The 27,650-nt window shown below is 51.6% G+C and overlaps 2 protein-coding genes across 8 annotated transcripts in view; both read left to right on the forward strand.

The window, feature by feature from the left end:
- The window catches only part of BTRC (beta-transducin repeat containing E3 ubiquitin protein ligase), a 119,826-nt gene extending 109,527 nt beyond the window's left edge, over positions 1-10,299 (forward strand). For all 7 annotated transcript variants that reach the window (XM_056351539.1, XM_056351537.1, XM_056351540.1 and 4 more), the window contains 4 exons: positions 1,683-1,793; positions 2,393-2,471; positions 5,829-6,022; positions 7,031-10,299. In XM_056351539.1, coding sequence (XP_056207514.1) covers positions 1,683-1,793; positions 2,393-2,471; positions 5,829-5,990 — 352 coding nt within the window. In that variant the 3' untranslated portion in view covers positions 5,991-6,022; positions 7,031-10,299. The remainder of the gene's footprint in view (positions 1-1,682; positions 1,794-2,392; positions 2,472-5,828; positions 6,023-7,030) is intronic.
- An 8,519-nt stretch (positions 10,300-18,818) lies between these two features.
- Positions 18,819-26,982, forward strand: LOC130155600 (solute carrier family 2, facilitated glucose transporter member 9-like). Its single transcript, XM_056353031.1, is given in 13 exon segments — positions 18,819-18,857; positions 18,859-19,044; positions 20,023-20,121; positions 20,587-20,747; positions 20,832-20,956; positions 21,222-21,367; positions 21,448-21,580; positions 21,944-22,131; positions 22,256-22,366; positions 23,571-23,672; positions 24,241-24,316; positions 25,843-25,970; positions 26,207-26,982. Coding segments are annotated over 13 exon segments (1,734 nt in total). The 3' UTR covers positions 26,447-26,982.
- The last annotated feature ends 668 nt before the right edge of the window (positions 26,983-27,650 follow it).

The raw sequence follows: 27,650 nt of genomic DNA on the forward strand, positions 1-27,650 counted from the left end.
GTCCTTGAGAGGCTTAATTTGACTGACCATGTGAAAAATCTGACCAGCCAGAGTGCCTTTGGCTGAGCTTTGCCGTGGAGTTGCTTACTCTGACCTTGACTGGTGTGGTGGTACTCATGTGAATCACAGATCCCTGAAAGATCAACTTCACAAATCGAAGAATCACCTTGTGCTCCTCGTTGGCCTCAAATGTGTGCACAGACAAATCCTTTCCCAGTTTACAGTGATGAAAGAGTTCTGTTCATTCATTCCTCTTGTCCAAAATGAGAGCAGCTTGTTGTGGCAGGACAGCTGCAATTATTATCCACCAACCCTGGGCACACATCCGCTGGATCTGGATTATTCCCTGGGGGACCTCAGGAGTAAAATGTGTGGGGACAGTTTATCTCTTTCTTTGTCTCTCTCTCAAGGAAAAGTGACCTGACCCCTCAGCTGCTGTGCTGCTTCAAGATGTGTCACCCAGAGAAGTTCTGTGAACGACCCATATTTTTCACTTTTGTAAAGTTCATGTCAGTCTGAACACTAATTGAACGAACATTTATGGACATTTGTGACTGCTTGCTTTCATCTGTATGTGAGGGAACTGCAGAAGATACTGCTATTAAAAGATTCCTGTATGAGCAGAGTATGTCTCAACCAGAGAAAGAACAGCTCTAGACAACACATGTCAAAGAATTTCCGTTCTTGTAGACAAATAATCTTTCTTTATCTGTGGTAATTGGGAGTTACGTCAAAGAGCTGACAAAAATCTGGAAAGCAAATAGACTTACTTGAGAACTTTTTCAAGTGTTTCTTAAGTATTTTTCAAGGTAGTGTGTAAGTCTGAAAAATAATGTATTTTTATTTATTCTCCGTGCTAAATGTTATTCATGGAGCCCAAAACTCTGGGATGTTTACATGAGAGAATAACGCATTGCTGGGTCTCTTACTGGGATACTGTGTACTTGTTATGGTGTCAGAACTTTTTTAAAACATTGGGTTATTAGAAACAGCAGGGAGCCACAGAAATTATTTGAAAGCAAGAAGAAAATGCATTACAAAATAATAAACATAGAGTGCCCATTTTAGCTTATGCATAAGGTGCCTAGATTATAGAGTAAACATAACTTCAGTGGGAAAAATGACAAATAAAAAAGGCTTGTTAATTCACCACTTTCACCACTGTATTGCTATCTTAAATTTGTCTCGTGGTAGCCTTGAAATCAGAAATAGGCATGTAGGGGTACAGAAAGGGGCGCGTGCCCTGTGAGTGTGATCTTACCCATTGGAACAAGCTGCCAAGGGGGCTGGTAAGTCTCCCTCTCTTAACATCTTAAAATCAAGGCAGGTTACCTTTATGAAAAAGTCAACTTCAGTAAAATAAAGTTATGAGGCTCACTGTGGAGATAACTGGGCGATATCCTCTTATTACTAGAGCAGTAGATGCTAGACACAACTGGTCTTAAAATTTTTGGATCTCTGACTCACTTCCCATGTGATACCGTAACATAACGGTCATGCTGAAAAGCAAGCATCAGCTTAACAGCAGGAAAAGGAGTGATGAATGTAGTTTGTTTTGTCTTTGTTGTTTCAGCATACTCTTTTATTTCCAGGTTTCCATTAACTACCAGCAAAGACCAAATGTTTCATTGCAATGATCAGATACTCAGACATTCTTAGGGTTTCTTTGTACTCTCTTACAGACTGTGGGATATCGAGTGTGGGGCATGTTTACGAGTACTGGAAGGCCATGAAGAGTTGGTGAGATGCATACGCTTTGATAACAAGAGGATAGTCAGTGGGGCATATGATGGGTGAGGCTGTCAGTGCAGTTAATACCTTGCTTCTTCCTGTCTGTCTCAGTGTCCCACATCCCACTTTGCTGTATCTTCCTTATAAATATTAGACTCCTTGTCTGTCATACCAAGAAGACCTTTTCATGGCCTGTAGATGAGGACCGTGCTACAAAGTATACCTTTCTTCTTTGAAATCAGTCAGTGTGATTTGATCTGTGTGGTCCAGTTCTTTAGTTTGTAAGAGTATCTGACTCAACCTGAAACGTGTTCTAGCTGAACCACTGGTAAGAACAATCTTTCCCATCTGTGGCTATGTCTTCTGGACCATTTGCCATTACAGACCAGGTGTCTACACTCCCATGTGTTTCTGTTAGTTATTACCACATGCTTTTTATGTGTTTTACTTTGTGACAGCATATTTTTTCCTCCCATTAAGCTCTGTAAGCTTTACAAAGGGGAAATGCAAGAACCAGGTCTCAAGAGCAGAAAGATTGCTGTAATTTTCCTTGAACTGATGTATTAGCTAAGCTGTACTAACAGGTTGATTTTTTTTCTGTGGGCACTTGCTCTTTTCTCTTTAACAGAGCCATGGTGTTTGTCTATTTTTTTGGTACTAGGAAAATTAAAGTATGGGATCTTGTGGCTGCTTTGGACCCCCGTGCTCCAGCAGGGACCCTCTGCTTGCGAACCCTTGTGGTAAGAGCTTTTGGTAGGGATGTTGGAGGGGACAGAAAAGTGCTTCATCAGGACTGTCTTGAGCCATGAAAACTCAATTCAGCTTAGCCCCAGTCCACAGGATCTAGAAATCATTGCTAGGGGTTTGGCTTTGTTGGGTGTGTGACTTTTTTTTTCTTTTTTTTTTTAATGTTGCAAACTATAAAGCATTACAAGTCAGAACTTGTGGGGTTTTCACTCACTTTTTAAGTTTTGTTCTGTGATTTGAAGTTAGTAACTAAATCCGTTTTGGATACTTGTCCTTCTTGGAATCCATGTGCCAGTGGGTTTACTTTAACCTGTGTGTACCTGATGATGTAGTAGTAAGTTGTCTAAACTGTTGATATGAAATTTCTTAAAGAAATGTAGCACATTCCAGATTTGAGGAACAAGAACAAAAACACCATTGGGATTGCTTTTAACTGGCTTTTGGGTGTTTAAGGAAAAAGCAGGTAAGGACTGGAACAGTGAAATTGCCTCATCCTTAAACAGCAACTACTACATCCATTCTGTCCATCGGTATTTAGTGCAGGTTTGATGATGGTGTGGTTAAAATGTCATAGTGTGACTGTTAACAGCATTCACAGTCATGCTTAACAGTGGCTCTGCGCTGGTCTTACAATACTGCGGGAAAGTTGAGAGAAAAATGCCAGTACATTCCTCCAGCATGTTCACCCCAAAGACCTTGTACTGTTGCTGGGGATAAAGGAAGATTTAAGTCCAGTACCAAATTCTCATTGAAAAAGAAATACTAAATGTATTTAATTTTTAGCTAAGAAGTGTTTGGGCAGTGTGTGGGTTGGTATACATTAGACCTTTTCCTGCTGTGGCATGTGACTGTAGACTGTGCTTTAAACCAAGATCATACAGAGGCGGTCTGATTCTATAGATGTGTGGTTACCTCACAGCAGCTGAGCTGTGCTAGCTGAGCTTCTGCCCACTCATTGACCACCTGAAATGCTACAGCAATGGGTGTAGATTTTGCTCAAGGATTTTACTTTGCATTTGGTGCAGACTGTGAGGGTTACTGTGACTAAGCTGACAGGCAGTAAATCATTAAGCTGTGCTAACTCTTTTCCAATCATATATTTGGACCATAAGCTGTGGAGTAAGAGTCTGAGAGAGCCTTGGATGCCTGCAGGTACTATGTTGAAAAACCTTCTTGTTAGCCAAATAGAACTGCAAATAGTTTCATGGCTGAAATCCAGAAAAACCCTTTGTTATTGGCCACCCAGTTCCAAACTATGGAACAACTCTGTGCCCAGGAGCACATTCCTGAGAGTCTAAGACTTCAGCTTGGTATTAGTAGTGTTCCTGCTCCAGCCTGAGACAAATGTGTGCCTAGTAACCTGTAGACTTAATTTAACTGGTGTGATTTCCTCTGCATTTTCCAGCAGTGGACAGCCAAAGTGCCCCAGCTAATTATATTATAAATCAGAAGCGGTGGGATGGAAACACTGTAGGAATCTCAACACATGGATACTCATAAATTCCTGTTTGATAGCAATGGAGGGGGCCAAAAAGGGGGGAGGGGGGCAGGGGGCACAGAGGAAGCTGTTGTGGCACTTTTAGGACTTTTCATGTTTATGACAACAGGGTGTCCTTATACCCACTTACCCATGGTTTGGGTTTTTTTCTTATTCTTCCCTCGGCCTCCAAAATTAAACCTGGCTGCACAATGAACATCGTGAGTCTCCTGCTGCTCGTGTTCAATTTTCAAACAGTAGGAGGAAAGTGCACAGATAACAAATGCTCGCTGCATGCCAGGTCCCTTCCAGTTTTGTCTTCCGTTAGCTGGAACAGCAGCCACATGAATTTGACAGAAGCTTCCCAGGCACAGAATAAACATGCAGTTCAGCTTTCCTTACGAGCTAAAGAGTCCAGGTCCTTGTGGCCTCAGCTTAGGGTGTGCATTCTGCTTATTGCCACTGCAACAGCAAAGGGTAGGTGCTGTGTGGAACTTCTAGGGCAACCTTATTTAGCAAAGTGACTGGGAGAAAAAAAGGGAGGTTTGGAAACAGTTGTTGGAAGTGCCTCTCTCTGTCAGTGTCTCTGTGAGAAATCCCTCAGTGGATCTGATTGTTGTAGTGGTATTTTTAGAAAGAAATTTTTTACTTTGCTACCTCAACACAAACTCTGGAAAAACAGTTCTTTTTAGAATAGGTGGAAAGCAGAAACCAGTAAAGTGTTTTTGAGACAAATTCAAGTTATAGGTAGAATATCAGGAAAGTTCCAATGATTAGACCTTTTTAAAACTTTATTTTAAAAGTGGAATCTGGCTTTGTGTGTGTGTATTTTCAGTTAATTTTAATTTAAAGATTCAGAGATTCACTTCAAAACAGTTGTTGCACTTGCAAACTGAGCTGTATATTTGTAGTCCTGTGCCGTAAGGCAGAGGGTTCCCATTTAGTAGGTAACAATTCTCTTTTGTACAAATGTTTGAGAAACCTGTATTTTCAGTATTACAGTATTTTAAGACATGTTTTTTTTCCCCTGAGCCCCTCACAATGTGTGAGCACTGAAGAGAAATATGTATTAATGGAAGAGACAGGGCTCACCCTAGCTGCATGGTTTCTCTTCCCTTCTGACTGAAGAGGCCACTGCTCCTGCAGCAGCATAAGCACCAAGAAAAAGTAGGCAACACGAAAGGGAAAGCATAGTGGATTTGCTCTGCGATATCCAGGATCTTGCCGTTACCTCCTGTTAATTACAGTCTGAACTCTTGCCAAATTGTCATGCCATTTCCACTCAGCCTCAGAGCAGAATGCAAACTGCCGATAAAGAATGCCCTTTCTAGTTCATATTTTTAGAACTGCTTAAGAGGAATTATTACTGTGTCACTGGACTTTACAACAGGCTTCTTAGTGTCCTCCAGTATTAAGCTCTTTCCTCTTTAGCAGTGGCAATGGTGCCAAGGCTTGAATGCAGAGTTCTCATCTCTCCCCATGTAACCTACTGCATCTGGGAATGCTGTGATTTCAGAAAAGAGTTTTGCCATGGAGCAACGAAGACAGTGTTCCTATTGGCCTCACCAGACTGAATTGTGTGGTGGGAGGGAGTTTGGTCTGTTCTGCACAGTGTATGTCTAATACTGGGTTTTAAGGAGTAGCGGGTAAAGTAATGTAAACTTCCTGCCAGCCAAGTACTCGCATATGGCAAACCCTTTTTACGGAAAGAGCCTTTAATTTAAGCTGTATGATGGTGATGCACAGTGTGTATGTGAGGTTTACTGAGAAATGGATGTAACATTAGAATCCAAGGCCAAGTTCATCTTCCCTGCTCCATCCCAGGTGCCAGCAAGTTTGTGAAGTAACTGCTGTGTCTCCCACTTGCATTTAGGAACATTCTGGAAGGGTCTTTCGACTCCAGTTTGATGAGTTCCAGATTGTCAGCAGCTCACACGATGACACCATCCTCATCTGGGATTTTCTGAATGACCCAGCTGCCCAAGCAGAATCCACTCGTTCCCCGTCCAGAACATACACCTACATCTCAAGATAAATAACACTACACTGTACCTCACACTCGCACAGGTAAAAAGAAATTAATATAATGAGGCTTAGAGGTGACACTGGATGTAGTGCTAATGCAAGCCTGCCGCTTGAATAACTAGCTGCGTCTATCAATATTTCTCATCTCGGCTGGACAGTAATTACAGTGTCCTGTAAAAGGACAGAAATCTTTTGATACCTTAGAATAGGGACTTTATTTTAGGATTTGTGGCATGTGGCGCCTGTGATTTCCCCTGAAGAACTCCTCCTCCTCTGTCCATCATCATCAATAATTAAATCAGCTATCACTGCTGTCCAGAAGGAAGAAGGGTTTCTGCAGAGCGAGTAGAGCAGCTGCTGCCTAACAAGGGGATGCAGATGGCCTGACCCTGGGCAGTTGTCACCAGGCAGGAGGCTTTTGCCAAGAAGTGTCAGCTTTATTCCCTCCCTCTGAAGTGGTGACCGTTCTTCTCTCTCTGCAGCAAGCTGATTCAAGAGAACAGTTTGGCTGGGGGAGGAGACACTGAGGCACAAGCCCAGGTGAATTTAATCGAGACGCATCAATGTGCAAAATCATTTACTCATAGGGCCTAACCCTTGTTCTCTCTAGTGTAGGACAGGTGTTAAGTTCTTCACATCAGAGCCTGGCTGATTGTCTTGGCCAGTGCAGTGTGGGGATTACATAATGTTTCATACGTTTGGGTCAGTTGTAGAGTGAATTTGATATGTACGTGAGTGGAATGGGATAGCATGATTGCCCACTTTGGTGGGTACGTGCAGTTACTGTTAATAGCTTGAGAAAAATGGCAGAAGAGCTGACAGGCTTCTGCAAGGGGTGTCCACAGTGACATTTCCCCATGAAAATGCTGTCACAGGGCACATCTTGTATCCTGTCTGTTTAATTGGCAAATGTACAGTGATGCTCCAGAGCTGTCAGATCAGCCATCTTGATTTTCTCAAACACTCCAGTCAATCAGATGTTCTTTTAAATCATTAAAAAGTTTAGTACAAACAGGGTTTGTTTGGTTTGTTCTGTTTTTTTGTTCCCAGGACTCATTTAAGCTGCAGTATTTAAATTATCTGCCAATGCCAGGACAAAAGAACTATCCACGTAACCAATACTTGCTGAAGAGAGAGGCTCTCAGACTTGTTTCTGGAACAAAGTTGGAATGCGGTTGATCTCAGACAGGGTCTACTCAGCGCGGCTGACTGCTAAAGTGCTGCTATATCAGAAGATGACTTTTATCTTTCATGAACAGTTAACATTTTTAAACCTTGCCATCCCCTTCCTCCCTTGTCCCCCTCTTCCTGTTCCACTCCTCTTCCCTTTACCCTGTTTGGTTCCCCTCCAAACCCAGTCACAGATGTTCTATGAATATATTTAAGATGTTGCCGGAATGTGTTGCTTTGCTGTTAAGCAGAAGACTTATAGCCACAGTGCATCCTGCTGAGAGAGTCACTTCAGGGTGGGTGGGAGGGTGAGTGGGGAGGAGGCTGCTACTCAGACTGAAATCAGTATCCATTGCTAGGCCTTTGTGAAAGCATTCAGCTCTGAAGAGCAGAAGAAACACTAACAGCCACACCAGCCCCCCTCCCGCAACTTCCCTGTGGCTTTTGGCTGTTCTGACTGCAGACCTATTTTTTGTGGAGAGAGGACCCTTGAAATTTGACTATTATGAGCCAGATCCATCTCTTTCCTCTCCTGCCTGCTATGCTAACTCTTTGGAAGCTGGATGTGTATTGTAGTCTCCCTTAACATCTGCTTGGCTGAGGAATGCTAGTCGATGAAAAGTTAAAACTTTCTTCTGCCAAAGTTCCAAGCGTGATGGGCTGGGGTTGAGATCCCGTCCACCCCTGCCCTGGGTGAAACGTTGGCCCAGGGCAGTATTTCACTAGCAGAGAGATTGTCATATACCATCTTCCTCCCGCTGTTCTCCCTGAGGACAGTGTGTTGCTTATCAGACGTTCTGTAAACTGGAGGAAGTTTGAGGCTGGTATGAGGAGGAATGCTCTCATCTTTCCAATCCTTCTCCCCTCAGAGAGGCTGTAGTTGGGTGCTGGAAGAGGGATCTGCTAAAAACCTCGGGGAGCTCTCAAGATTAAGCCACCCTAGTGTGGAGACACTACACAAACACTCTGGCTATGACAATAAGACTTTGCTCACACGAATGAGCAAATGCACAGTCCCGTGCTGATGGCAGATGGGTAAAACGAGTATGGCCATGAGTATAGCCAGTACAGTTAGCAGTGGCTCCAGGCCAGTTCTGCAGTATTCCTGGGGCTGGCCTTGCTAGAAAGCCTTCAGGAGAGCCTTTAGTGTGCTCCTCTAACCTATGTGCATGCTGTATTGTGTTTTAGGGACACAGGCTGATTAGTCCCTTTCCTGGTAGCTGAGCTGGATCTTTGCTTTCTAGCAGCTTTTGCAAGTTGTCATTGTTCAGAAGATAAAAATAGCCCTAGAGGAGGGACATGAGAAACAATTCTGCCTGTCTCTCAACTAGACAGAGAGGTCTGGGGGAAAACAGCTCTTTTTACAGAGCTGGAAGGAATTGCAGCAGGCCTGCATTTCGATCAGGAAAGACTGTGTAAATCAGTCCCTGGCTATTCCAGGTTTGGGCCCAGATCTTCCACTGTAGGTCTTGAATAACCCCCACTGCCTTAATGGGGAGTTACTCCAGTCCCACAGTAGGAACATGGGGTCCTTCATCTCGGGGCTGGAGGGATTTAACTGGGGCTGGAGGAGGCTCTGTTAACACCCTCTAAACTGGGAACTTGACAGATGGGAATTTTTTTTAAGCTATACTCATCAACTTCACTTTGCTGGGGAAGCAGTTGCGTTGTTCCTAATTGCTTCAGATGTGCTTTTTCCACCAATGAAATTTTGCAAGGAGCTGGGCCCAGAGTCCCCAAAGATTACTCCAGAAGGCTTAAATCATTTTGGTGACAGCTAAGACAGACAAGGTGATGGAGTTACGGAGGAAGGGAAGGCTGGTGCTTGGGGAGTACCTAGTGCGGGGCCTGAAGCACATGGGCAGCAGTGTTGAGCGCTCAGCTCCCTGTAGTTTCATTGAGCCTAGAGACTACATGAGTTCTAAAGAGCATCTTGGAGCCTGTGGTGACACTCCTATTTTCTGTTTGAGCTATGACTGCAAAAGAGTCAAATAGGTTAACAACTGGGCTCTGTTCAGGTAACACTGACAGTGTGACTTACCTCTGCAGAGTCATAAAAGTTCTGAGTCACAATGATAAGTTCATCCACAACTGACTTTGGCACTACTTTTAAATCTAGGAAGGCTGTTTTGGATTTTCAGGCAGCTCTACATACCAGGCATACTGCAGTCCCAGAGCCAAAGTGGCAAGGGAGCAGAGAGAATCAAAGTTTACATCCCAAACTTAGCTGAGTCGACGTTCTGAATCTTGCTGTTATTTGAACACTGTTCCTCTAAGTTCAGTTATTACAAGGTCTGCAGCATGGTTGTGTGTCAGCAGGGTTTTATGAGACTTTGGCTGCAGATTTAAGAGTTATTTCTTCAGTTTGGTCATCCTCTGTCTTTTACATTTAGGTTATTGTGGAAAACAATGATCTGTTACTTCAGCCTCTGAAGGCTGCAGAACTTCCTAATATTTTAATTGCATCTTTGTGGCCAACACCTACGAGGATGCATTTTATTTTGCTAGCTGAGAGAATCTGGGAGAAACGGAAGACTGGCTGGCCAAACACAGAGACAACACCACTGCAGATTGTCCTTGGTTGTCATAGCCCTGCTGCTCCGTGCTGCTATCCTGTAACTTCTAAGCTCTGTTGGGTCTTCTAGTGGTACCATAGTTTGAACTCTGCTGTATAGAGCTGCTTAAGGTACACTTAGTGAGCAACAGCTGAAATCCATTTTCGGCACATGGTAGGAACGGTATCTTACCCCCAAGAGGGACTGTGTCTGGGTACTTCATACAGAACTGCAGAAGGGTGAGGATTTCTACCCCACTCCCTGAGCTGTACAAATTTTCTGATAGCTAAGAAGGAAAGTGAAGTTAACTGATCTAACTTGAACTTGAAACTGCCACAGCCTGACGTTTGGTGGTGTTTATTGTGCACCCAGGGAGGAACAATCTGGTAAGTAGATCTCCCAATGTCAGAAGAAAGTGGCTTTTTCAAACTTCCCCCCGCCCCCTTAGGATATGTGTGTGTGTGTGTCTGAGTGTGAGTGTGCAAGAGTGCATGTGAGAGAGGTTTCAGCATGAACTGGATGGATAATCCCTCCGCTGGGTTGGAGTAATTGCAGAGTTTATAATGAAAAGAACTAGAATTTGCCTGCTGAAAGGAGATAAAAAAGGGCTGGAAGTGTCTATGGGCTTTTAAGTGTTGCACATCGCTTTGAAATGAAATTAAATACCTCTGCTGCATAGAGATTGGCACTTCTCCCACAAGTAGGAAGCTCACACTAGCCTTCCCCCTTGGACTACGGGATGGAAAGTACTGGAGGTGTGGGATATTCAGAGCAGGACAATCCGTTATGGCCACACCATCTCCTGCTTGTGACTCCTTTGCAATAGGGTGCAGTTTTGCTGCAAATATTTCTCATCCTCAGAGGAATACAGCTTGCTTTAAAATATGCAAACAGAAATAGCATGAAGGAATTTGCGGCGAGAAAACTTCTGCGGCTGTCTCCTCTGGAGCAGCTCCCTCTGCTCCCCATTAACTTTCAGGGACAGACACATCCGCTGTTGGAACGGAAGGATTCAGGTGACAAGTTGCAAAGTCTGTGATCATCGGAAACATTGAAATGCTTTACACTTGTTTCTAAACTGGAAGCTGACTTGGACCACCATGCTTTACCTACCCGCCACCTGCTCCTGCTCCAAAGGATCCTTTTTTCTTTTTCTTATTTTTTTTGAATGCTGAAAAAGCTGGAGAGTATTGTGCACATTTCTCCGCTCCCAGGTATGTGTTTCCTGCCCCTGCCACATGTTCCTTTCTCAGTCTGAGCAGAGCTCCAGGCTTGGTTCTGAGTTTTTTGGTATCCCAGCTCCAATGGGAAGCACATCTCCAGGTTGGGCTTTTTGCCTAACTTTGTTAGTTTCCTTAAACACCATTTTAGATCTGCCTTTTGTGGCTGATGATGCCTAAATTCGCTTGGTGTGGGGATATTTATATATGATAAATCACAGAGCCTAGCTAGAGAAGCAGACAAGAAGGAGCAGCCAGCCTTCCTACTGCAGGCTTGCTCTTAAGTGTGGGAGGAAAAGGAGGAGACAACCCAAGTGGTTGAAAGCTAGTAGGAGGTGCAGAGATGGAGATGGATCTCTACAGAAGTGGGGACTATGCTGAAAATAGATCTCTTAGCTGTGTAGTTGACTCAGAAGAACAGAGGTTTTCTGTGAGTACATCAAAAGTCATTAGGAGGTAATGAAGTAAGGCCTCCAACTGTTGAACTTGTCAGTTGATGCCCCTTTACGGTTGTACTGGGGGCATGAGGAGAAAGGGACGGTCTAAACTACACTTGCCAAGAGAAGAATGAACCTTGCCAGGGTCTCCAAGTGGCATGTATGATGCATCTGACATGCTGAGCCTTGCCCTACTGTTCTCCCCAAAGCAATAAGCAGCAGCTTCCCAGAAGGAGGGGGGAAGAGCAAGCGACCCCAGCTGTCCCCAAAGGAGGTCTCCATATGAAATCTCTCCATCCTCCTGCTGGCAAATCGCTACTGGAGTGATTGGCATGAGGGAGGCACAGTCTTTCTGTCTCCACTTCTAATTCAGAGATTCACAGAAGCAGCAGTTCCTGTTGCTTCCCCACAGCCTCAGCAGTGGATTGAGAGGAATGGCTGCCTGCTGAGCATTTGGCTTCCCCTCCTTTCCCCCTCACCCCATTATTTTTTTTTTTTTTAAATGAGATGTAGCCAAATTACTGGCAAATTCCTGAAGCATCTCTCCCAGGGTGAACCTTGGAACACTGCCAGAATAAATTGTCCTTTGTCGTGTCAGAAAACTCTTCCCACCACTTTGTGCTTGTTCCCAAAGACCAGTGGGCTTCCACATTTGTTATCCAGCGGATATCCCATGGGAGTTGGCAACACTGGTTAATCCTTAGTGATATTAAGCTGATACTCTCAAAATTGGAGGGACCCTGATGTAAATGGATGTACAATCAGCCCTTTAGATATTATAGCCAATTCCTAAATAGGTCCCTTTTTTTAATACCCTATCACTGTAAACTATATCCTGATTTCTGCTCAAGCATAAGGCAAGTGCAGCTGTGGCCAGAAATCCAGCACAAAACAAAGTCTTCATCACAGAGCAACTCTGCTGGTACCTGTATGATGAGTAACAATTAGTTGCCTTTACAGGCAAAGTGTTTTAATCTGCTGGCACTCATGCTTTTCATCTAAGCAAAGCTCCATGTGCAGGAGGAAGACAGGACAGCCTGTCCTGGGCTGTTTGCAGTGGCTTTCGTAAGGAACTAGCTGTGAGAATTTTGGGGCAACTCAATGTGAAAATCTGGAGCTGCTTTTGAGCATAAAACTTTGCTTTTGGCTACTTCTGGTTTTTTGTGTGAGGCGTTGCGGGGCTCAGCCTAGGCACAGTTTTAGCATGGCAGAAAAATAATGTGGACCTCGGCAAAGTGTAGCAGATCCCATTTCTCCCAGTCATTTTACATCACTACCTTTAGGAGAGCTGCATGCCTGCCAGGCCAGCCTATGCTGCATCACTCCTGCCTGCTCAGGCTGAGGTGGGTGTGGGAGTGGGAGAGGTGAGAAAGAACATGGTTTCTCCAGAGTTTTCTGTTTGTTACTCTGCTATATTTGTTATCTGGATTCTTAAGTAATGAGTGCTTTGAATTTCGTGATTATGTTACGGTGATGTGTAGTTAATGTACTAATGTTCACTTGAGCTAGGATCATGGTAACAGTGTGGTTTGTTTTTGTTTTTTTTTTTTTAACTGTTCAGAAAATAACTTAAATACAAATACAAAGATTAAGCTGTGAATCTCTCCTGTTTTCCTTTTGGGGTGAAGGACACCATCAAAACAGCAAGCCTAAGCCCGTATCTTCCTTGAGCCCCGTGTACGTGAGTCACGCTTCTGCTGCGTGTGCACTGTGCATGATACTTGCGGTGTGAACACCTGGAAGTGCTGTGGCTGTAAGGTGGGTGGCTTTGCCCCGAGGCCTGGGTTGATGCAGCTTCACAGGACACGTGGAGTCTGCCGTAGCCAGTCCCACCTCAGAGCTGCCACTCATTGATGAGTGCAGCATAAAAGACTGCTCAGGCAGTTGGGAAAAACACTTATTCCTAAAACCACAGCATACTTTTTAATTAACAAACTCTCCATTCATAGCTGATGGCCTCTGGCTGGGGCAAACGGGTCCACGCTGTAAGCCAGAGAACGGATGTGACTGACACAGAAGAGCTGGAGCCATCCTGCCCATTAAAAAAGTGGGGGGAGAGAGGCTATAAAGACTTTGTTTTTCTGGGTACTGTTGCAAGATCCTGGTAGGAGAAGCACAAATTTGTTTTATAAGCTAATCAGAATCCTGCTGTTCAATAATGAGTGAGTAATTGACATATCGCAGCACCGCCATGCAACTCCATGGCTGGGGATGCTGTCATGCTTAGGGCTCGCCTGAATTTTAACACAAGCACCCTTGCCCTCAGAATACCTTTCTCTTAAAAACACTCCTTGGATAGCAGCCTTGGATCTTGCAATTTTACTTAAGAGCCCCTTTTAAAACAAAGGCTGCTGCAGTTTTAAGATCCTGACTCCTGGGGTGGTCAGAAAACAAACAAACCCCCACACTCCCGTCATCTCTCTCCCTGCTGGCTCCATTCTTGGGAGCCAGCGGGGGACTGGAGATTGCAAAGGCTCCCGCTTTTCTGAAGCGCTAAGAGCAGGATTCCTGTCACTTTCAATCCCCATCTCTCCTGTGACAGGGTTCCCGGCAGCCGCGTGCTTTGTTTGGCAAGGGTTTGGGGGTTTTATGTGTGTATATATATGTATTTACACTGCTAACCTTTTCTGTTCCCTCCCTGCTCTTTCCTCCCATCCGATAATAGATTCGGAAGAGGAATTGCAGTGACAGGCTTCATCCATCGTTTCAGATTGGTCTGTAACACAGGATGCAGCTTGACTTACACACGTGGCTGCCTGCACACACAAATGAGACCCCTTACCTTGCGTACTCACAGCCCCAGTACTCAAACGACACACATACTACCCAGTCCTACAAGAAACAGGTTCTCCTCATCGATTGTTTCTAGCTCTTCCTTGGCTAGTTCCCCCCCTCTTCTCCTTGATATTTAAAGATGAGGATCAGAGTCTTTTTTTTCCAGGTTTCGAGGACCGGACAGTGCTGTGCTGCAGGGCATGGGCTGGAAAACTTCTCCCTGGAATTCTGGCATCTGAAAACTAGAGTACTAAAGAGAGTCTTTGAGAAAGAAAAGCAATCTCAATTGTAAATTTCCACTGGAAAAGAATGAACACCAGACAGCTTATCTTAAATAGATTCAGTGGTTAATTACCCTTTCTGTTTAAAAATGTGTGCCTTATTTCCACTTTAAATGAAGGAAGAAAGTAATGTTTACCATAGCTTCAAATTAACAGCATTTGATCAGCCTACAGCTTTAAAATGAAGTATCTTGGTTTTGTTGGTTTGGGTTTGGTTTTTTTTCAAATTATTATTATATTATATACATGCTTACAAGAGTATAGTAAGCTAGTTTTTTGCAAGGGGGAGTTGGCCAATTTAGACCTGCTAGGCGAGAATAAATGTATTTCTTACAACCAGTGTTTAGGATGAATTCAGCAGTTGGGTGGTGCTGAACCGGTTTGGAGAGGGTTAGGATGGCGAGCTGTCAGCAGAGGAGGCAGCATGGCCAGGGAAACAAAAGCCCTGAGCAGACAGACATGCTCTAGCGCTGCCATCGATTTCTGTGGGCAAGCTGTCCCCTGGTCCTGGCAGCCCCTGGGGTATGGGCTGCGCCTGGCTCGGTGGCATCCTGGCCCATTTGTTCCAAGGCCGTGTGCGGCAGAGCTTCCCCCAGCCCATGCAATGGCACCTCCATCCAGGAGGTTGTGGGAATGATGCAACGTTTGGTGGGAATAGGATGCCACTCCTGGGCTTGAGAGCCCGGTGCTTTGTCTGTGTAACTGTGCCTGCAGAAGACTTGCAAGTGCTCAAGTTGCTTCACAGCCAACACCCACACTGCCCTGTGTGTTGGGACGCGCCCTGTCCCAGCAGGAAAGCACCTGTGCTGCTGGAGAAGACTGAGAGGAAAATAAGATCCTGCTTGTGCGAACTATCCCATGCAAATCTAACGTAATGGGGTGCAGCCATCTGAGGTCTCAGCTTGTCCCCTTTGCTGGCTGGTCCTTCCTTGGCCAGTATGGCTGAGGACATCTGACAGACAGGGATGTGATGCCCTTCTAGCAGACTCCAGTAGTGCGTGTGTGTGACTACCAGCCACTTTGCTTTGCCCTAAGAGATCTCAGACATGCATTATATCCCCAAGGGATACTCTCTTGTTTCTCATCAGCGTTAACCTTCCCACCCTGAGTTTTTTTTTCCAAAGTGCTTTGCTGACATGCACCTGGGTGGTAGGAGCAGCTGAAGTCTCCAAACCAGCAGGGAGGTGGCTGAGCTGTGTGGGGTTCATCTGCCACAGACAGACCACTGAAGCTGGATAAGGAATATGACCAGGAAAACCTGGGCTGGAAAAGGTTTCACCTGTACAGGTAAATAGCCTTCCCGCAGTTGGAGAACAGTCAGATGAGCTTTCCAGTGCAATAAGAGCCAGCTTGAGCAGTGCTTTCACTAGGGACACCGCCGAGTTTCTTCTGGAGGCCAATGTGGTTTGCAGAAACTCAAGCCCTTGGTTAAACATCACACAGCTGATGAGTCCAAAACTCCCTGTCCCATGCCCAAAGCACCGTGCTGGTGTTTACAAAGTCAAGGAAGCAGTCTCCTCCCAGGGGTCAGCGAGGCAGGGAAGCTGCTGGACCATCTCCGTTTCTGCAGTGTCAACTCCAAAAGGGCAGTGCCAGCAAACTGCTCTGACCTTTTAAACTGCAGGGATGTCTGTGAGTGGCTCTGCCTGCTGCATCCATGCTGCTGAGTTCCCTCTCTTCCAGCACAGGGAAAGGGGTCAGTGGCTGCTAAGCAATGCATCTTTTTGCCTACATTTATTTGAGCTGCTTGTTACTTCCTTGTGGACTTTGTTCTAGTTTGGACTAGATGGTGCTGGGCAGACACTAAAGGCAGCACTGAAGGCTGTGTCTTCTCCGAGGGATTTCCATCGCATATTGGAAAAGGGGAGGAACTCTCCTAGTGGGTCTTCCCCACTGCTGCGCTCCCCAGTCCTGCAGAAATCCTCATATCATTTTTTTTTTTTTTCAAATGTTTTATTCTTCAGTGTGGGGTCCCACATGGCTGGCTCATGGCTGCCAGTGCCTGGCCCTGGGGAGCTGGGCAGGGAGGCAGGAGGCACCAGGTGCTCTGCCATTGCAGTGGGGCTGGCTCTGTCCTTCCTCTCCACAGCATGGCAGGATGGATCCTGCCTCTGCCCACACTGGGCAGCGGGGCTCTGCTGGGACCCTGTACAGCACCACACCATCGTCTCAGGGAAGCACTCGGGAGAGCATGGTGCTCCCAGTGGCATCTCTGTCCTCCTGGCCTTGGCAAGTGTCATCACTCTGTGTAGGATGCATGCCGGGGCGACTGGCTCTTCTTGCTGCTCTGCCTCTCCCGGTCCTCCCGGGTTTCTTTGCATGCCCCAGGCACTGTGTTCGGTGCCTGGAGGAGAGGAGGCACCCGAGCATCCCATTAGGCCTAAAACGGGAGCAGCCCCAGTGCTGTGTCTGGGGACCAGGGCAGCAGCAAGGCGAGAGTGGGACGGGAGTTCCCAGGAGTGACACTGGGAGGGGATGAGGGTAGTTTCTGGGCTCACAGCCACTTTCTCAGCCAAGGGGGGTGTTTTAGCCAGGGACTCCTTGCGTGGGGGCAGGGGAGGAACAGGGACACCTGTAAATTGCAGAGATGAGCTCCCTTGCAGCACAGAGCAGTGGGTGTTTCTTGTCAGCACTTGCCTCCATCTTACCTTGCGCCACCATCACCGGGTTGGGTCACAGGAGTGTCTCCAATTAACACAGCTCCCTGGTGACCCTTAACTGACACCCTGGGCTTTTCTCCTCCTCTCCCTTCCTCCCAAGAACATGTTTCTCACCTTTACATCTGCTGCTAAACCTCTGCTCCCAGCATCCCAGCCACTGCTGGGAACCAGTGGCAGTAACCCAAATTTACACCCTAAATCGAGGCAGTGGCTGCCCCCCTGGCTTGAAGCAGCATCCTGAGGATGTCCCTGCTTGGTCTGCAGCACCAGGCGGTGTGGCAGGAGGGGGGCTGTGGCTGTGGGGCTGGGCACTGGGCTTGGGGACAGGTAAGGGCTTCACTGCAGAGGGCCTGGGAAGCTCCAGGAGGGTTCTTAGGTGGGTGTTTGCTGAGGTGGCTCAGGATGGGGGAGAGGTGGCTGCTGCTGTTTCTTCCTCTCCTTGTGGCGGGGACCACTGGACAGGGCACATTTAACTCTCCAGGTGCTGGTCCCAGAGATGAGCCATGTATCTGGGTGACCGGAGTGGGAGCACGGACCAGCTCATCATTGGGTCCCAGGTTTGCTGCTTTGCCCTGTTTTAGCACGGGGTTTGAGGTGAGTCCTGGGGGTATTGCCCTGTAGCACTGCAAGTGCTTTGGACATGGCTGGTACCCTCAGGCTGTATGTCCTCCTCCTGCTGGGCCATCGCACCCATGGGCATGTCCGTCCGATAAACAGATCTTCATCCTGCTGCTCTGGGAACAAAATGGGACATCCCCTCCCTGCGGGTCCCCCCCCACTGTGGCCCTGTCACCAAGGTCTCTGTAGCTGCCCACCACGGTAAAGGTGGTGCCCCAATCGAGACGTGGAGAAACCAAGTCTGAGCAAGACGTAAGGAGCTCTTGAGCAGGTACCTGTCCTGGGAAAAGCTGAACAGCAGTGGGCTGGAAAGGGCTCATGGCTGGGGGAGAGGGCACGGTGGCGCTTGTGGGGAGAGCTGGAGGCTCACGTGGAGGGAGGAGACGGGAGCTGAAGCATCCTTGTGTGGGAGGATGCGACCCGGACAGCCGGGCTGTGTTTGGGCACGGCAGGCCCACAGGTGCTGGTGCCCGAGGGGGTCTCCCAGCCCTGCCCGGGACCCCTGCCGAGGTGGGGCCAGCCAGCGGGGCCTGTCCCTTTTAAGCCCCTGGAGCTGTTGCCAGTCGTGGCTTAGTGGGGTCCCTATCCTTTCAGCTGGCTCCTCGGCAAATTAAGAGCTTGCTATTAGGCTGCTAATTAAAGGCACTTCATTAGCAGCAGGGGAGGCAGCTCCTGGCCGCAGCAAAATTGGAATCCTCTGAGCTGCCGTGAACCGACTCTCTCCTCTCTGGGGCTGGGGGCTGTGCCCCTCTGTGTCTGGGGAAGAGAGCTGCCCTGAGCCATGGCCTTGCGGTACCAGCCCTCCTACCTGAGCCGCAAGGATGGGGCACGTCTGCCTCAGAGGCTGACCGAGTGGGAGAGGGGTCGGGGGCGATGGGTGATGTGGGGCTGCCCCTTCGCCCCCAGCCTCGGGGGTGATGCAGGGATGCTGCCCTTAGTACAGGCCCTGTCGCCACCCTCGCTTGGAGGGGACATACGGGGGCTCTCGACGGTGGCAGAGGAGCACACCAGTGGTCCCGCTGTCCCCAGGCCTGGCCGTGGCCCCTCGGGGGTGTCGGCCTGCCCCTGCCTCCGACGGGGGGGGGGGGGGCGACTCCTCCTCCGGCCGCTCAGGCGCCTCCAATGAGCCCCGGGGGCACGCAGGCTGCCTGCGCTGCCCTGCCTGCCTGCCTGCCTGCCTTCCCTCTCCTCCTCCTCCTTCCGTCTAAAAATGGGAGAGCCGAGCCAGGCCGCAGGACCGGGGCTGCCTTCCTCCCCCCCGCCTCCTCCTCCCGGCCCCCGCTCCGGCTGCAGCCTCGCCCCGACGGCCGGGAAAGGGACCCCGCAGCCCGGCGGGGACATCACCGGGGTGAGCTCCCTGCGGAGGGGGGGGGCTGTTCCATCCCCCTCCCCATGTGCCCCACGGTGCTCCCCCCACCCCTCTTTCGCGGCTGGGGATTCCTGATGGGATTAGCGGGGATTTGCTGTGCGTGAGCCGGGAGCTGCTGGGTGCTACGGATCCGGCTACCGTGCGGGGGGGCTGCGGGGAGGGCCGGGCTCCGGGTGCGGGGCTGCTCCCGGGGGACGCAGGCCACCCCGCCACAGCCCTGTCGCCGCGGGATGCTCAGCGCTCCAGGGGAGACAGCCGGCTGCAGCACCCAGGGGTGCCCCTGTGGCTGCGGGGTGCCCTGAGCGCCTCCTGGGTGCTGCGGGGCACCCCGAGCCCGCGGTGGGCTGGTCTGCGCCCCCCCCGGGCTGGGTCAGGGCTGCAGGGTGGCCCCCCGCAGCCATCGGCTCCCCACAGCGAGGTCGCCCCGGCCGCCGGAGCTGGTGACAGAGGTGCTGGTGCGGGTGGCGGGGTGGGTGCACGTGGCATTTTGGGAGGACTGGGACCTGCCGCAGGGAGCTGCACCCTTCGGTGGCGCTGGGCGCCCCAGGCAGGGAGGTGTGCGTGGGGCAGCTGCAGCAGTGCCGTTTGGGTGCCCCCATCCACAGGAGGGGATGGGTGTCTGTCCCTGCTCCATCTGCCCCTTCTGCTCGCTGCCCCCTCCCAGCCCCGGGCCAGGGGGGACAGGGACAGGCGGCAGGGACAAGCAGCCTGAGCTGGGTCACCGCCAGGGTGAAGCCTCCGGCCACAGCCTGGAGCCCAGCCGCGGGGAAGCCAGCCGGGCTGGGTGCTGGGTGGTGGCACGAAGCGGCGCTCAGCACACGGCTCCGTTGTGCTGGGATCTTTGCTCTGGGCTGGGGACATCCCTATAGCAAAGGGGCAGTGACCCAATGCCATGTGTGACCTTGTCCCCCAGCTCTGTGGGCCAGGGCCCTGCTGATCCCTCCTCCTCTCTCCCAGCACCTCACTTTCCCCCTGCTGTCGGTCACCCTCCTGGTGTCCTTTGGCTCCTCCATGCTCTATGGCTACAACCTGGCCGTGGTGAACTCACCGGCAGCGGTAAGGGATGGGCAGCCTCTCCGGGAGCAGGGGAAGGGCTCCGTGTCACTCCCTGGGAGGGTGGAGGGACTGCTACACAGCAGCCCCACATCAAAATGCTGGCAGTCACCCATGGAGAGCAGTCCAGGGGGAGGAATGGCATGGGAGGGACGTGGGAGCCTATGTTCATGCACTCCCCCCAAACTGGTCCCCTGGAAGGCAGGGGCTGGGGAAAGCTGCCCACAACCTCCTTGCTCCAACTCCAGCTCTGCCAGTGGCATCTCTGAGGTTGTCCTTAAACCCCTCCAGTTTCGAGGCTGGCTGAGCAACCAGCCCAGCACATCGCAGTAGTCCCCAGTCACATCCTGCCCTGCACCTCCTGCAGTGCTGTTAAACCCACGGCGTTTTCCCTGCAGAGCCTGTATTCCCTTGTTTTCCCCTTTCTCCCAACGCATTTGTACCCAGGTGTCTCTCTCTGCCCCACAGCACATAAAGGCTTTCTACAATGCCACGTGGTCCCGGCGGTATGGGCACGGGCTGGCCCCCGGCCCCCTGACCCTCCTCTACTCTCTGACTGTCTCCATCTTTGCCCTGGGTGGGCTGGTGGGCTCCTTGCTGGTGGGGGTGCTGGTGGAGCAGTATGGCAGGTAAGGGGGTGGGTGGCATGGGACAGGGTGGCTGAGGGATGGGATGAGGTCAGAGGGGCTGCCTTGCTGCTTGTGCCCTGCTAGGAACGGTGCGCTGAGCCGCAGTGCTCTCCTTGTCCTCCTGGCCAGTGGCTTCATGGGCTTCAGCCGGGAGCTGGGGTCCCCGGAGATGGTGATTGTCGGCCGCTCCATCACAGGGCTCCACTCTGGTAGGTGCTACTTGGGCTGTGCCCGGTCCCTTCTTCATGGCTCGGTCCCCTACAGCCCATTCCCATGGGGCTAGAGAAGGCTTCATATTCCCCATGGCCACAGGCTCTGTGGTTGATGTCCCCGTGGGGCAGGCAGGGCCACCTCCCTGGCCACAGGGTCCCCACTGTGGATGGTGCTGGACATGGGAGGAGATGCACTGAGTGTCTGGCTGGGCACCCTTCTCCCCACTGCCTCTCCCATCCCGGTCCCTCCTGTCCCCCACAGGTATCTGTCTCAGCGTGGTGCCCCTCTACCTGGGTGAAATCGCCCCCAAGAACCTGCGAGGTTTCCTGGGTCTCATGCCCAGCATCTTCATCTGCCTGGGCGTTTTCTTTGCACAGGTCCTGGGCCTCCCAGAGCTGCTGGGTGAGGTGAGCACAATACACCCAGCCGTGTGTGCTGGACCCTGCTCTGCCCTCCTCGTGACATGCCCCGTTTCAACCCCTCTCAGGACAGGTTCTGGCCCCTTTACCTGTCGGTGGTGGTTGTTCCCGCCTCCCTACAGCTCCTGCTGCTGCACTGCTTCCCTGAGAGCCCACGGTACCTGCTGATAGAGAGGAACGATGTCTGCCGGGCCACCAAGGGTGAGGGGGCATCCCGGGGAAGACTGGGTCTGGGAGGTGCTGGGTGCTGGTCCAAGGTTTCCTGAGGCCAAGGTGCATCCTCATAGCATCCTTCCACACCCGGACCTGACACCCCACCATAGTCCTTACGGTTCAGCCCTTGTGTCTCACCCAGTTGTGCCGTAGCATTTCCATGGTGCCCATCACCACGGCGTGAGGCATCTCCTCAGTTCCTATGGATGTTCAGCCCCATGGATCAGGGAGGTCCCCTGGGGAGGCTGAGCCAGGGCAGAGCCAAGCCCCTGCCCCTGCCCTGTGCCATACCTGTGAGCATCCGCCCTGTGATGGGGAGATGCGTGGCTGTGACCCCCACTCTCCCCACAGCGCTGTGCCGGTTCCTGGGGACATCTGACGTGCAGGAAGTGATCGAGGAGATGAAGGAGGAGCAACGGTCGCTCTCCTCTGTGGAGATGGTCTCCATACGGCAGCTGCTGCAGGACCACTCTGTCCGCTGGCAGACCCTCTCAGTGGTGGTGGTGAACGCCGGCATGCAGCTCTCAGGGATCGATGCTGTAAGCCCTGTGGCGTCCTTGCCCTTGGACCTGGCTCTGCGGAGGCTGAGCTGAGACCTTCAACTCACTTCGAGTGCCCCATGGCTCCGTCCCCCCAGCTCACTCTAGGTCCCCTCCTTGGCAGATCTGGTTTTACACCAACACCATCTTCAAGAACGCCAGGATCCCTGCAGCCCAGATCCCCTACACCACCGTGGGCACTGGTGCCATTGAAGTTGTTGCAGGGCTGATCGGGGTAAGTGATGGACGAACAGATGGTTGCCGTTCCTCAGTGCCAGAGCCTAGCTGTCAGCTCCTAGCACCATCAAATGGGGGAGGCTGGACGGACCCCAAATGCCACCCGTGCCACAGCACAGTGCTTTTGCTGGGGGACAGAGAGTTTGGCAGGGAAATGGGGTGAGGGGGTGGGATGAGAGGGGCTCAATTTGAGGGGTCACATCTAAGAGGGGGTGGGAGAATTTTGAGGTAATGGGTAGCAGGGAGGCTGGGGGAGATGCTGGGCAAGGAGCAGGTTGGAGATGATGGAGGGGGCTAAGTGGTTCCTTCCGGCTCCTGATTTCAATGTCACTCTGTTAGCAGAGCCACATGTCCCCATCTGCCCCCCCAGCCAAGCACTGGCCTGGCCGCAGGCTAGCAGCCCTGGCCCCCCCAGCCAGGGCTCATTTAGCTGGAGAGTTAGCACTGGGCCAGGCAGATTTATGGCCCTTGTCCCATCTGTGAGCGTCACCCGGGGCCAGCCCAAGCCACCCGGCACTAAATCCACTCCCTGACAATTAGAGAGATGGATGGGGGGTGGCTGCTCCCAGAAAACCAGGGCTGAGCTGGGGCTGCTCCCCTCTCCCCACAGCTCAACCCATGGCAGACTGGGCCCCTCTGGTCACCCCCCTGCCCTTCTGAAGGGTACCCCCTTCTCCCCTGCCCTGGCCATGGGGCTGCCCCAGCCCCCCGGCAGCCACCCAGCGTGCAGCCAGATTGCTCAGGAGCAGCCCTGCAAATGGCCCCCAATGGACGTGACGAGATTGGTTATAAAATTACAGGCATTTGTTCTGCTGTCAATACCCTGCCTGCTCCAGCCGCTGCCGCGCTGCCTGCCCGCACCCTGCCTCCTCTGCCCGCTGCCCCACAAACAACCCGTGCCCAGCCCAGCACCTCTGCTTGGCACCGGTGTGAATGCAGCCGTAGGGCCACCCCAGCTAGCCCTGACCCTGCTCTGCGGGACCCCCCTGCTGCCCAGTGTATGCTGACTCTGAGACCCCAGAGTCCTGGCGCTTCCCATGCCCTGGCCCCAACCCTGGAGCTCTGAGCTGGGGCCACCCCTGATCCCCAGATGCCACTGGGAGAATCCTCCCACCTTCAGCTGGATCTGGGGTTCAGGGGGTTGCCCCCATCCTGGTGGGGAGCTCCCCACCACCCCACCAGTCTCTGCTCTCCCTCGGCAGTGCTTCACCATTGAGAAGGTGGGCCGGCGGCCCCTCATCATCACCGGCTTCTGCACCATGGGCATCTGCTCAGCTGGCATCACTGTCTCCCTGCTGCTGCAGGTACGATCTGGCCACCAACACCACCACCCCCGCCCCGGGCCACTGACCAGGGATGGAGCCCTGGGTGCATTAACAAGGGCTGGGTGATGAAGAGAGGGGTATCACCCCAGAGGAGGGATAAGAGGTGAGCTGGCTCTTCCAAGCAATGTTTTCCCATCAAAGTTAAAGGGAAGGAAAATTCAAAGCAAAGAACAACAAAAAAGAAAACCCAAATCCACATGAGAAAAATCCTGCCGCTTCTGGTGGCTTTTCTGCAGAAATATTTGTCCCCAGGGAGGCATCTATGAAATGCCATGGGAGGTGGAGGGGTTTGCAGGGTCCTACCTCTGCTGCCTGCTCCTGGCGGATGCTCCTGCAGCTCTGGGGCTGCCTCAACATCACCATTTGCTGAGCTTTGCCAAGGTTGACCCTCACCAGCTTTGCCCCCGACTACCTATTTCTTGGCTGCGTCTACCCCATGCATCCTGCACAGCCACCATCCCCAAGGGCCACCACTGAGCAGAGGGGCAGGTATGGAGCCCCATCCTGGGGATACCGCAGCATTCTCCAGCCCAGTGTCCCCTTGCAGACCACCCTGCCCTGGATGCGCTATGTCAGCGTCGCCTGTGTGGTTGGCATCATCGCTGGCTTCTGCATGGGACCAGGTGGGTCTGGGGCTGGCAGGAGCAGGAGGCAATGGGGTGGGAATGGGGGCCCCAGGAAAGCAGGGAGCAGTGGCATTTGCAGGCAAGCAGAAGGACCGGTGCCTTGGTCCCTCCCCCATGGCCAGGTCCTGGTTTGTCATGCTGTGCCATGTGAGCAGGACCCCACCACGAGCCCCTCTAGACCAGTAAGTCCCCAGGGCACGCTCCACCTCCTCCTCCTCATCCGTGCTCCTGGGCCAAGCAGGGAGAAAGCCCTGGCAGCCTTCCCCAGGCCTCTCTGGAGGTGCTACCCTCTCCTGTCACAGTGCTGGTGAGCATCGTCCTGCCCCTGACTGAGCGCGGGCTCGAGCAGCGAGGAGTGAAACCTGGACTGGTTTACCCAGTTGATGTATTAGCAGAGCTGTTAACAGATCTATAATTCATCCTCAGCCCAGACTTCATTCACTGTAATTACATCTTTAATTAGGATTTTAATGGCTCATTGTTCACAAACAATGATGAATAGGAGTTTTAAAACAAAAAAATATATATCTCTATTCTGGGCAGGCTGTGAGTAAGAGTTCATCAGGGGCTCCGCTCCTCCCTCACTTCTTAGCACTTTTTTTTCGGTTCAACTTCTCCCTTAGAGCATCTTTTATAAAAAAGTCCCAGTCAACCTGGTCCCAGGCAGTGGGATGCCAGGCATGTCACCATGTCAAATGCGGTCCCCTGCCAGGTCCCCACGTGCCCTGGGATGTATGCTGGACCTCAGATCCTGCCCTCCATCAAAGGAATAGTCCTGGGACCTAGGGCTGCCAGCTCAGTGACACGTGGCAGGAGGGGCTGAGTCCCTCCAGGAGAAGCAGCCACAACCTGTATCCAGTTTTCAGTGGCCAGGTTGGCTTGGGAAATCCTTTCTGGTCATTCTAGGTGTTTTCACCATAGGTGGGAAAAGCTGGTTGGAAAATGGCGTTTCTGTGTCCTGTGGGAAATCCTGGTGCTTGGAAATATGGTTGCTTCTTTCCTGCCTAAATCAGCCACGGTGTCGATAGAAACTAATCAATAGAAGGAAATTTTCTAAATCATTTTGATCAAGGGAAGCTGGGAAGGGCATTACGGAGGGTGCCAGGAACATGTTTCTCTTTCTATGCCTGTGAGTTCCATATGAGATTTAATATATCTGCATTTAGGCAAATCATTGCAAAATGAGGATCCAGATGAAATGTTTCGCTTTGATTTTGACTCGGTATGAAACTTTCCTATCAAGTAACTTGTGAGTTAGCACCCAGCAAGGCACAACTGCAGCATGTCTGGGGGACATCCATCCACCTGCCAAGACAGATCCCAAAGGGAGACCAAGGGCAGGATGCTGGTCCACCCATCCCCACGCTCCCCACCTCCTCCAGCCCTCCCAGCACCACCATGTTGACCCATGGGTCTTACTGGGCTCCAGCCCTTTGGCTGCAGGACTGAGACGGGCAGGACCTACCAACCCCGGGGTGCCTGCAGCCTGCTCCTCACACTCGATCTGTCCCCTCCCTCTGCAGCCGGCGTCCCCTTCCTGATGACAGCAGAGCTCTTCACCCAGTCACACCGCCCAGCTGCCTACATCGTGGGGGGATCCCTCAACTGGCTCTGCAACTTCACCATTGGCTTAATCTTCCCCTTCTTGCAGGTACTGGTCTGGAGGGGCTGTGGGAGGAGGAGGGGATGGATGCAGCCCTGCTGCTCCCCCCCAGGATGGGGTGCCAAGCCAGGCTGAACCCAAGGGATGCCCATGCTCCTGGCTTAGCTCGGTGCTGGCTGGAGCCAGCTCAGGGAGAGATGATGGGAGGGGGTGCTGCCTCATGCCATGCCCAGGTTGGGGGTGTCTGGCTCTCTGCCCCATCCCTGCTCTCTCATTGTCCCCAGATGTCAGCTGGCGCCTTTTGCTATCTGGTTTTCTGTGGCATCTGCCTGCTGGTGGCCCTGTATGTTTACCTTGTTGTTCCTGAGACCAAGAACAAAACCTTCATGGAGATCAGCCACATCTTTGCCACCCGCCGCTCCTTCCTCTCCATCCCAGCCCACCTCATCGGGATGAAAAAGCTGGATGGCTATGGGGCCTTGGAGAGCAGCTCCCTGGAGGACTCGGGCTCCCGCCTGCCCTGATCTGGGTGGGCTGAGGGGGACGGGGATGGTGGAGGAGGCACCGGGCTGGAGAGGGAAGTGGAGGCTAATTTGCTCAGACTCAATCAGCTCTGGGTCTCCCGGGATATCTCACCATGTTGCAGCCTGTCGCCGGGATGAGCCCTGATGATGCACCAGGGTTGCATCAACCACTGTGCATTGCTCCCGTACTGGAGGAAATGACCTCCCAGAGCGAGGGGAGCTCCTAGGGACCGGGGATTCACATCGCTCCTCTTTCACATTGTTCCTCTGTGTGTGGAGTTGCCAAGAGCTGCCTGCGCAAGGTGTTTAATAAAGAACATTGCCTCCAGAACCATTGTATGGCAAGCCCAGTCTGGGATGGCAGCAAGCTGGAGTGTGTTGGCACGGGTGGGTGCTTCCCCCAGTGCCAGTGAGGAGCAGGATGGTGTGGGGGGCTTGTCATCCTCCCTGCTGTGCCTGGCTGGAAAGGTCAAGATCGCCTAACATTTCCTAGGAAGGGTGGCCAGGGTGGCTCCCAGGCTCTTGTGTCTCACCCTGGCTTGGTCAGGCAAACCAGAGGGTGCTGCAGCAGGGACATGGAGCTCAGAGCTGGGGGTGACTATCCAGCCAACATGCCCCCCCCCAGCGTGCCAGTGGCCTCTTGCTGCCTGGCCTCGTGTGCTAGCCCCACAGAGTGCTCCCATGGGACCCCTGCACCTCCCAAACTCTGCTGAAGACAAAGGGGTCCTGGCTGCACCCACAGCCCTTTGCTGCACCCCGTGAACTGCTGTGACCCCGAGGTGCCTCTCCTCTCTCTGTCACCACCTCTCCCACATCTCTGCCCTGAATCCTGGGGGCTGTGTTGGGGGCTGCCCTCTTTCCTGGGACTGCCGTGGGCATGGCAGTTGCATCAGCCAGGACTCTCGCAGCAGCTCCCACAAACACCATGGGGTGGGGGGCTCCCGGGCTGACAGACCTTCGGGGAGCTGTGGTTTGCAGGAGAACTACAATATTTTGCTCTGGTAAGAGGTAAAATCCAGATGGTGGGAAGGGCTGCATGGTGAAACCCCCCTAGTGCCAATGCAAGCATGATTTATTTAGTTGCAAATAATTTAGCCCTCTTTTATCAGGTTGCCCGCTCTGCGATGGGCCCACAGCTTGTACGTTTGGTGCTCGTGGTCACTTGGTGAGGAGCTCACCCTTTCTGCTTCACTTAGCAAAGCCT

Source organism: Falco biarmicus, chromosome 9 (genome assembly GCF_023638135.1).
Source record: "Falco biarmicus isolate bFalBia1 chromosome 9, bFalBia1.pri, whole genome shotgun sequence".
NCBI classification, from domain to species: Eukaryota; Metazoa; Chordata; class Aves; order Falconiformes; family Falconidae; genus Falco; species Falco biarmicus.